Genomic DNA, 11,244 nt, shown 5'->3' on the forward strand with positions numbered 1-11,244 from the left:
GCTGGGCCAACTCTACCAGTATGTTTCAAAGACTGGTTTTGGTCCCAAAGGGCAGCACCAAGTCAAGCTGAGGTCCCTGAGGCATACTTGACAATCAGTTGTCTTCTGTGTGTGGACGGGGTGCATTTCCACCACATGTGGGGGTTTCTTCTCATTTTGATTAAAGGAGGGGCGTCTGCATTTGGAGTGCCACTCAAAAGTCTGCTTGGTATTCTATGAAACAGCACTCCTCTGTATGCTGTCTTTCCAGCTGAAAAGCTAAGAGGAATTCTGCCAGCAGGTAGTTTTTCCTTATTCCTGCCCCGCAACAGAGAATTTGCTACTGACACTGGATTCTTGTTTCCATGCTCCAAAATTGAAGGATTTTCTGTCCCCGATCACATTCTATCTTGTACCACATTTGAGATTGAGTACTGAGCCTGCTTCTGTAATGAGATAATCTTCTGGTTCATCTAAAAATACGCTCGCCGATTTAGTGAGAAGGACACCAACGTTGTGTATGACCGTTCAGTGCCCTTTGACTCCCCCTGCCCACCTGAGGGCCTTTGCACCTGCTGTTTCCTCTGCCCAGCCTCTATCCATTTCTTTACTCTCCATCCATTTCCTCCTCCACCGCATTTGATGTATAGGTTTTTTTTTTTTTTTAAAGATTTTATTTATTTATTTGACAGAGACAGAGACAGCGAGAGCAGGAACACAAGCAGGGGGAGTGGGAGAGGGAGAAGCAGGCTTCCTGCTGAGCCGGGAGCCCGTTGTGGGACTCGATCCCAGGACCCTGGGATCATGACCTGAGCCGAAGGCAGTTGCTTAACCACTGAGCCACCCAGGCGCCCTTGATGTATAGGTTTTTATTTTTCTCTGAAATGACCTGTTTTCTTGTCTGTCTTTCCCACCAGAATGTGGGTTTCCCGGGGGTAGAGGTTTTTGTTGATTTTGCTTGTGGCAGCTTCATTGATTCCCACAATGATCCTGGCACAGAAGTGATGCTTAGTAACTAGAGATGAACAAGCACTCAGCCCTTGTGCTGGGTGATGCTGGGGACCCAGGGCTGAACTGGGCCGAGGCCTGCCCCACTCCCAGGCTGGTGAAGGAAGGAGATCTGGACACGGATCATTCTTGGTCTGGTGGCCAGAGCAGTGACAGCTGAGATACGGGGGACAAGGAGGGCTGAGGCAGAGAGGGGAGGATGTGGAGAAGGCTCCCTGGCGAGGAGAACTTGCGGTGGCTGAGGACGAGCAGGAGTGTATCAGGTGGTGAATCATTCATTCACTCACTCATTCACTATTCATTTCCTGGGCCCTCCTGCCCTGGGAAATGCCAAGGACCCAGAGATGAGTCAGTCCTGAACCCTGTTCTCTGCAAGCTCCTACTCTGATGGGGGTGGTTGACAGGATGGTCACAATCCAGGATGATCAAACTGTGGCGGAGGTAGATACAGAGGCTGCATAAGCCTCTAGGGGCTACTTGGCACCCATTAAAGGGAAGAGAAGGGCACCCAGAATAAACAGGAGTCAGGTAGGTCCCTTTCATACAGGATGCTGGAGATACGAGCAGACCGGGCACAGCCTGGAATAATCTGGAGCCAGGTTGCATTGCACACTGTGTCCTAGTGCGGCAACCCAGTGAGCTCGATCCCACTGTAGTCCCCATTACAGATGAGGACATTGAGCCTTACCGAGATTGAGTCACTCACCCAGGGAAGCAACCAGCTAGGGTCCACTGTGACCATGGGGTTCGGAGGGGACCGGCTGGAAGAGATGAGGCTGGAGATGTGCCCAAGGCAGGTTCTTCATGCAGGTGGCACAGCTTGAGTGGCCTCGCCATTCTCTCACCCTGCCCCACCCTCCAGTGTGCAAAGCCAGTCATGGAGGGGTGGGTGCAGGCCCCTGCGACTGAGCTACATGGGGTAAAAGTGAGGGGTTTGCAAAACGGGAAGAATGACCTTCTGTTTCCTTTCCCACAATGGAACAGCTTAGGGGGCTCCTGTTACTATTTCTGGGGGTACAGCTGCTGCTTATGGGGGCATTCCTCTACCCGAACCACAATCGCCACAGCCTCGCCTCCTTCTTGCACATCCTGATACGGGACAGGCCAACGGTGGGAGAAGAGTTGCCCTTTTGGGTCTCAGTCTCCTCTGCAGGGACCTCTTCCCAGGATGTGTATGCCAACCTCAGCCAGATCCACTCTGTGGACGTTAGTGAAGAGCACCTGCCCAGCTGCCCCCTCATCTCACCCTACATCGGTAAACTTGTGGGGGCGTCCTACACCCCCAACCCTGTGTCAGGCTTTGGGGAGCTAGCAGGACTCCCTGGGGAAGCAGAAGGCATGGGCCTGGTGTCTGGGGGTGATGGAGAGCATGTGCTGGCTATCTGTGACTGCATCATAATGAACCACCCCAGAAATTAGTGTCTCTAAACAGTCATCAACTCTCAGTGTGTATCTGGGTTGGGAGTTGGGGAAGAGTCCCACTGGGCAGTTGTGGTCCAGGTTTTTCACGCCGTTGCAGTGAGATGTGGCTGGAGCTAAAACAGCAGTGGGTAGAAGCACCCCGTTCTCTCCCCGCAATCTCAGAGGGTCCAAGTAGCCCCTCCAGTGGGCTCGTTTGGGCTTCCTCACAGCATGGCGGCCTGAGCACTTACACGGAAACCACAAGCTTCAGGCGCAAGTGTTCACATAAACCAGGCAGAAGCCATGATCTAGTCTCAAAAGCCATGTAGTGTCATTTCTGACATACCCCACTCGTTGAAACTGTCATAAAAGCCCACCCAATTTTAAGGGGTGGGGACATAGACTCACCTCTCCTTGGGAGGAGCATCAAAGTCACATTGTAAGAAGGGCATGTTGGGTCAGAGATACTGTGGTGGCGTCTTTGGAAAAAATACGGTCTGCCACGGAGAGGGGGAGGAGCCACAGCTGCGGCTGGGTGGGTGGGCGGTGGAGCCCTCAGTGAGAGGAACTGGAAGGAGCAGTCTGAGGTGTAGGGAGAGCGGGTGGCCTGAGAACCACCCCAGGAGAGACACCCTTAAAACAACAGGAAGTTTTCTCCACAGCTCTGGAAGCCAGAAGTCCAAAATCAGGGTGTCGGCAGGGTTGATTCCTTCTGGATGCTCTGAGAGAAAAACCGTCCTACGCCTCTCTCCTAGCTTCTGGTGGTTGCTGGCAATCCTTGGCTTTCCTTGGCTTGTAGGCACATCACTTTGATTTCTGCCTCCACGGCCGCCTTGTCTCTGGGTCTTCACGTGATCTTCTCATAAGGACACCAGTCGTTGCATTTAGGGCCCACCCTCATCCAGTACTTCTACATTCTCACCATCTACATCTGCGCAGACCCTGTTTCCAAATGAGGTCACACGCTGAAGTGCTAGTGGATGTGGTTTGGGGGGGTGGACATGATTGAACCCAGTGCAGCTGGGTTGTGGGGTTTCTGGGGCAGATCCCTGACCATCCCCGGCGTCTGCCTCTCTCAGATGGCCCCCTGAGGGTGACGATCCCAGAGAACTTGACGATGGAGCAGGTACTGGAAAAGAACCCGCGGGTGGAGCTGGGAGGCCAGTACCGGCCGCCTGACTGCTGGACACGGCACCACACAGCAGTTGTGGTGCCCTACTATGCGCAAGACCAGCACCTGCGGCATCTCTCTTCCACCTGCTCCCGTTCCTACAGCGCCAGCAACTGCACTATGCCGTCTCCGTGGTGAACCAGGTGCAGCCGGAATGGGGAGGGCCAGAGGCAAGAAGGCAGAGGGGTTTGAGCGCGGCTGTGGAGAGTTGAGGCTGAAGTTGTCAGTCTCTGAGCTGACAGCATTTGGGCCAGAGAGTATCCAGGGGGTGGGGGGCTGGGTTTATGAGGCAAGAAGAACTTGAACTGGGGGGAAATCAGAGCTGGGACTGTAGGTTGGGTCTAGACTGGCTGAGTCTGGGATCAGCTCAAATGGCTGTCTGGAAGACTCAGGCCCGCTGGGTCTGGGCCTCCCTGAGACCAGGGCTGGCCAGGTTGGGCAATGAAGCTAAGCAGTAATTTAAAGCACTAGGTTTGGAGTCCTTTGGAGGCTTGTTTGACTCTCAGTGTTGCCCATTACAACCTGTGTGGTCAGAGTGTGGGACCGATCATCCATCCATCCATCCATCCATCCATCCATCCATCCACCCATCACATTGTCACTCAGTATAACTATGTATAAACTTTGGGAACTCTGTGCCACTCTTTTCTCATTCATGAGGCAGGGATGATAATAACCCCTCCATCATCGGGTTGTAGGAAGCATTCATTGAGTTGATGACTAAAGCAATGAGGTCAAGGTACTCAGTAAGTGATAGTGCTAATGATGATGGTGATGATGGTTTTGCTGGTGATGATTAAAGTGCTGCTGGTGCCAGGGGTGAGGATGATGTTGACAGCAGTGATGGAGGTGAGGTGATTGTGTTGATGGCATCAGAGATGGTGAAGAGGATGGTGGTGGTGCTCATGCTGGCGATGAACATGATAGCAAGTGATGATGGTAGCGATTAAGGTGGTGATGATGAAGGAGAACATGATGATGATGGAGGAAGAGGAGAGGGAGAGGCAAACCCTGTCATGGTTTCTGGGCATCAGACCCAATCTTTGGTAGGAGCAGAAACAGACGTAGGTGCTCCCTGCTCCTACCCTAACCCCTGCCTCCCTCAGATGGTCTCTTGAAGGGGATGATCCTTGAGAACCTTGAAAATGGCCGTGGACGGAGCTGGGGGGCTGATGATACTGACTCTGCCTAGGATGGGGGTGGGAATCCAGGAAAAGTTTTCCAGGGGAGGTAACCTTTGAACTGTGCCCTCATGGACACAGTTCTGGGTTTTCCAGCTCCAGTGGGAATAGGGTCCAGGCAGGAGAATGGCACTTGAAAAGGGGAGAGGATGGGCCTGGCAGGTGGGGAAATGCTCCTGCCTGCTGGTGAGGGAGCATCGAGCATCTCTGTCCATCCCAGGTGCACAACACCGCCTTCAACCGGGGCAAGCTGCGCAATGTGGGGTTCTGGGAGGCCATGCAGGAGGAGGAATGGGACTGTGTCTTTTTCCACGATGTGAACCTCCTCCCAGAGGATGACTGCAACCTCTACATCTGTGACATCTATCCTCCTCATGTGTCTGTGGCCACTGACAAGTTCAACTACAAGTAGGTGGAGCGAGGGGGCCTCCTGGGGGGGATGGTTGGCCAGGCCCTGTGCTTTCCTGGACCTCGCCCTGCCCATCGTTAGGGTCCAGGCCCTGATCCCTGGGACTGAGGCAGAGAGGGATGTTGGGACCCAGGGAAAAGCCTTGTAGACAGGGAAGAACCTTTTGGATGCAGGTGTTAGGGGGGTTGGTCAGTGATAGAGAGGGTCATGATGGAGGTCAAAGAAAGGAATGTATGAAAGGATGGGCTGACTAGGGGGCAGGAGAGGGTGATCCCAGGGGTCTAGGGAGAAAGGGCCATTAAGGGGTCACAAGGTGGGCCTGTCAGATGATTTAGGGGAGGGGATATCCCAGGTCAAGTGAGGGCCCATCTCAAGGGGCAGAGGAAGGGTTACTCCAAGGTCAGGGAAGGGGACACCTGAGGGGTCAGGGGAGAGGTTAGTTATCACAGGGGTGAGTGGGGAAGAGCAAACCCAGAAATAATGCTTGGGAATCCTGGCCAGAGCCCCTGTTGCCTGAAATTCCTTGTTTCCAACTCTCTCTGCCTCTTCAGGCTACCCTACTGTGGCTACCTTGGGGGGGTGTTTGCCCTGCGCCCCATTCACTACCTGAGGATAAATGGCTTCCCCAACTCGTACTGGGGCTGGGATCGTGAGGACCATGACATCGCTGCCAGGTGGGGGGCCCTGCTTGAGGAGCCTAGCACGGGGCTGCAGGCCCCTCCATGGTGTGGGGAACATAGGCCGCAGTGGCCTGCAGGGCTGGGTGTGGCGTAGGGACCCTGTCAGAGGGAGGCATCTGGCCTCCCTACCCTCTCCCCCTGTAAGGCTGCAACTGAGCGGGATGCTCCTCTCCCGACCCCATCGGCTCTTTGGCCGCTACCACATGCTGGAGGGGCAGGACCCCAGCCACCAGCAGAGCCCCCAGAGGTAAGTTGGGGTTGGAGGCAGGATGTCCCATCTTGGGGGGGGGGTCCCTAAGTCCTGGGCTCACGTGGCTGCCCCTCCCCCCAGCCCTGGCCTTCTGGCCTCAATCCGCCGCAGATGGCAGCAGGATGGCATAAACTCACTTGGCTACAGGCTGCTCTCCAAGGAGCTGCAGCCCCTCTACACCAGCCTCACCGTGGACATCAACTTCCCAACTTCCCAGCCCTAGGAGCCCCCGTGCCAAGCTGAGGGGGAGCTGGAGGCTGGAACAGAATCCCTAAGACCTGGGCTGCAGGGCAGCCCTCCCAACTGGTTGCCTATTAAAGGAGTTTATTTTACTCACTTCTCCTCTCTGCCAACCTTCATCCCCACCCTTTCATTTCCAGGCACTGATTCAGAGCCCCACTCAAATTCCCTGGTTCTCTCCATGTGGTTCCAAGTGCTGACCACTCACCTACCCATTTACTTCTCATGAAAACTTGTGGGGTAGGCACTGTTAGCATCGTCCTTTAAAAACCCAGGACAGAGGAGTTAAAAGCTTGTGTGACCAACGTAGGATCAAATTTGGGTACCTGGCTCCTGGACCAGTGCCCCACAGGGGTATGCAGTCCTGCTGCTGTCTTGTAGCAAAGAAAGCGGTGAGAAGAACGAATAGTGAAACCTGTGAGGATGGTTGAATTAACTAGTGTGTTCACCCCACAGAATACCACACAGCCACTGAGCAGATGCACCGCAGCATGGAAAGAACAAGGTGCACACGCGTGTGTGGTATGATCCGATGTTTATAAAAGAGACGACAGAGTTCCCACACAGGTAGAGGATTATGAGCGTAGTGATGAGTGTGTGTGGGTATCAGGTCATCTTCTGTAAAGGGCCAGATGGTACATATTTGCAGCTTGCAGGCCACTGGAGCCCAGGGGCAGTCAAAGACCACACATCAACACAGGAGCATGGCTGTGTCCAATAAAACTTTTATTTAAAAGAGCAGGTGGCCAACCCTATTTGGCTGATGGCCAGTTTGCCGACTCCTGGTTTTAATGATTAGGAGCCTGTATAAAAATACAAAAAAGTCCATACTGACAGGTTAACACTGGTCATTTATGGAGCTGCTCCCCAGAGATGGTGGAGGTGGAAAGAAACAGGGGGAGTGGGGTGGGGTGGATAGAGCTGAGCGGGTCATGAAAGAGAAAAGGTGCCCTGTGAAGACCAGTATACATTACAAAATCGCATTTATACATTTACCAAAAAAGTACGTTCACGTGTCAAGACAGGCATACCTCGGAGACACTGGAGGTTCAGTTTCAGGCCACGCAGTAAAGCGAATGTCGCAATAGAACAAGTCAAGTGAATTTTTTGGTTTCCCAGTGCATGTGAGGGTTCTGTTGGCACTACACTGTAGTCTACAAAGTGTGCAACCGTGTTACGCCTAAGAAAAGTGTATACTTATTAAAAAACACTTCATTGCTAAAAAAAGCCAACCATCTTCTGAATTTTCAGTGAGTCGTAATCACTGATCACAGATCACCACGACCAACAGAATAATAATGAAAAACTTGGAAATATTCCAAGAATGACCAACATGTGACAAGACATGTTGGGAGCAAATACTGTCAGAAAAATAGCACTGTGACTCGGCTGCCACAAACCATTCAATTTGTAAAAACGCAGTATCTGCAAAGCACGATACAATGAGGTAGCTATGCCTGTATATATAAAGAAACTAATAATTATTGACTGTGCAATCTCAGGATATATTCAATCGGGAATAAATTTGATAACCATAATTACAGTAGATCCTTTAAAAAAGCATATAATCTTCCCACACCTCTGCTATGCAGTGATATCCTTTTTTTTTTTTATTTTTTTTGAGAGAGAGTGAAAGAGAGAGCACAAGAGGGGGTAGGGTCAGAGGGAGAAGCAGACTCCCCACCAAGCAGGGAGCCTGATGTGGGACTCGATCCCGGGACTCCGGGACTATGACCCGAGCCGAAGGCAGCCGCCCAACGAACTGAGCCACCCAGGCGCCCCTTATGCAGTGATATCCTACAACAAACACTACAGAACTGAGCGTTATGTGGGTGTATATACGTATCTATGTATGTATGTGCTGACCTGACCCCCACACGTGCACACACACACACACACACACACACACTACCGTTTGGTCATTCAGTTTGCTAGTACGTTGAAAATACTGATATTCCATATTCAACTGGGTTATCATTAATTTCTCACAAATTTTCCTATAAATGATCTGGTAAAAAAAAGTCTGTCTTGTACTACTTTCTAGAGAAACACGCTTCTCAATGTGTTAGTCGGGGTTTCTTCCCAGATGAATTTTATAATCCTTAACGAGGCTCGTACGAGTATGGACATTTACCCTCATTCTTAAAAGTTGTTTTCTGAGTCATTTCTTTCACATCAAATAATGTGTAACTCTGCAACATGCAGTGCGTTCCTGGAGTTTTTCAGAATCAGGGATTCTATAACCTACAACTGAATCTGATGCTTGGGAGATTTTTTTTCTTCTTCGAGAAATTTAGGGTTTGGTTCATTTATGTGTATGCCAATGCATATGAGGAACGGATTTCTGGGTAAAGCCTTTCACACAATAACTGCTTTAATAAGACCTGTCTCTAGTATGAGTAGTTTGGTGTTTATTAAAAGTGGATCTGTTGTTGAAGGCCTTCCCACACTGAGAACATACGTAGGGCATCTCTCCCGTGTGAATCCGCTGATGCACTTGGAGCTGTGGTTTCCTGCTGAAGGATTTCCCACAGTCACAGCATTCATAAGCCTTCTCTCCAACATGCGTTCTCTGATGTGCCATCAATTCTGATCTCTGGAGAAAGGCGTTCCCACATTTGTAACAGGCAAAGGTTTTCTCTCTGGTGTGCGTCATCTGATGTTTGTGGAAATTTGACCTGCCGTTGAAGGCCTTCCCACATTCGGTGCACACATAGGGTTTCTCTCCGGTGTGAATCCGCTGATGCTCTTTGAACTGTGACTTGGAAGTGAAGGCTTTCCCACAGTCGCTGCATTTGTAAGGCTTCTCCCCGGTGTGAGTTCTCTGATGCATGCTGAGTATGGACTTCTGGTTGAAGGCTTTCCCACAGTCGCTGCATACGTGTTGTCTTTCTCCGGTGTGAATCTTCTGGTGGATGTTGAGGTGTGACTTCTGGGTAAAGGCTTTTCCACAGTCACTGCATTCGTAAGGCTTCTCCCCAGTATGAATCCGGTGATGTATATCAAGCTGTGACTTGGAAATGAAGGCTTTCCCACAGCTGTGGCATGGGTAAGGTTTCTCTCCGGTGTGGCCTCTCTGATGAACAGTCAGATGTGCCTTCTGGACAAAGGCCTGCCCGCACTCAATGCACACATAGGACTTCTCCCCCGAGTGGATTCTCTGGTGCAAGCTGAGCGTTGACTTCTGGGTGAAGGCCTTCCCACATTCACCGCATGCGTACTCGCGCTCACCCGTATGAATCTTCTGATGGATGGTGAGGGTTGAATTCTGGGAGAAGCCTTTCCCACATTTGCTGCATTCGTAGAGTTTCCCACTAGTGTGAGTCCTCTGATGTCTGAAGAGAGATAACATCTGGAAAAAGGCTTTCCCACATTCGTGGCATTTATGGGACTTCTTTCTCGTGTGCGTTTTCTGGTGTGTGATCAGTTCTGATCTCTGAATGAAGACCTTCCCACATTCCTTACAGATGTAAGGAATGTTACCTGTGTGATCTGTCAGATACACACCGAGCTTTGGTTGTGGGGTGAAGCCCTTTGCGCATCTGCTGCATTCCTGGAGGTTTTCCACGCTATGGAATCTCTGCTGCTCGAGGGGTGGCTTCTGGGGGAAGCCCCCCCCACATTCGGCACATTTATCGGGTTTCTCCTGATTACGAATGTGATGCTGTGTGCGTGACTGTTTACGGCTGAGGACTTTCGTACATTGATCCCCATCACAGAAGTTCTCTCCTGGATGAATACCCTTGCAGCCAGCATGGGAAGAGCTACGGGTGAACAGCTGGCCAGAGCCAACAAGCTCATCAAGGCGTTCTGTGCTGTCGCTTTGATTTTGATGATTTACTTCTAGGTTAGGCTTCAAACTTTTTGCAAATGAGCAATGTTTATGAGGTCTTTTTTGTGAAGAAACAAGGTGGGGCCTCACATGAATGATTTTTCCAGAGTCTTTCCGTTCACGGTCTCTCTTTGTATCCAGTGTTTTCCTGTTGAGGAAGGCCCCACGCTGTGCAGGTTCATTTTGCTTCCACTGACTCCTCACTGTATGACTGGCATGTTCCCACAGGTCTTCTGAAATGGAACACCACGAACCATCTCTTGTGACTTCACTTTCCTTATCATCATGAAATGAAGCTTTTTCAAATATTTTCTGTTGGGAGGTTTTAAGTCCAAACACCCCTTCTAGAGGAGAAAAAGAAGATGAAAGAGACACAAGTTAGCAGAGGATGGAGGAGAAATCATAGGAGCAGACTGAGGGTGAACACAAATTGCTGAGTCATGATAATAATGATGATGGTGATGAGGGTGATGACGAGAGGAGACAGCCACCCTGCCTTCATTATGTGTCACCTGTCCGCATACAGCATGCAGCATGTGCCAAATAGTGTTCTACACTGTGCACACGGAAACTCTTTTAAATCCTCACAACCCTGCACAAGGTAACTGCGCTTACTCTCCCCGTTTCACAGATGAACAGGAGGAGGCACAGAATCTCTAAGTAATTGACCAAAATCACCCTGCGGAGCTCTGGGGAAAATCAGACTAGAATTTCTAATTCTTTTTTTTTTTTTTTTAAAGATTTTACTGATTTATTTGACAGAGAGACACAGCGAGAGAGGGAACACAAGCAGGGGGAGTGGGAGAGGGAGAAGCAGGCTTCCTGCGGAGCAGGGAACCCGATGTGGGGCTCGATCCCAGGACCCTGGGATCATGACCTGAGCCGAAGGCAGACGCTAATGACTGAGCCAACCGGGTGCCCCCAGATATCCCCATTTTAAAAAAAGATTTTATTTATTTATTTGACAGAGAGAGACAGCGAGAGAGGGAACACAAGCAGGGGGAGTGGGAGAGGGAGAAGCAGGCTTCACGCCGAGCAGGGAGCCCGATGCGAGGCTCGATCCCAGGACCCTGGGATCATGACCTGAGCTGAA

At 51.0% G+C, this 11,244-nt stretch overlaps 1 protein-coding gene across 1 annotated transcript; it reads right to left on the reverse strand.

Annotated features, from left to right (window-relative positions):
- Positions 1–7,150: 7,150 nt before the first annotated feature.
- Positions 7,151–10,844, reverse strand: LOC102749381 (uncharacterized). The gene has a single exon (XM_081810786.1). It carries the CDS (start codon positions 9,669–9,671, stop codon positions 8,694–8,696), a length of 978 nt encoding a protein of 325 aa, XP_081666912.1. The 5' UTR covers positions 9,672–10,844; the 3' UTR covers positions 7,151–8,693.
- Positions 10,845–11,244: the final 400 nt, after the last annotated feature.

Source organism: Leptonychotes weddellii, unplaced genomic scaffold, assembly GCF_054177405.1.
Source record: "Leptonychotes weddellii isolate Sample4059 unplaced genomic scaffold, ASM5417740v2 HiC_scaffold_3718, whole genome shotgun sequence".
Lineage (NCBI taxonomy): Eukaryota > Metazoa > Chordata > Mammalia > Carnivora > Phocidae > Leptonychotes > Leptonychotes weddellii.

Excerpts from the sequence above, each read along its gene's own strand:
- LOC102749381 (XM_081810786.1), bottom strand. The coding sequence starts at position 9,671 with ATGTTATCTCTCTTCAGACATCAGAGGACTCACACTAGTGGGAAACTC.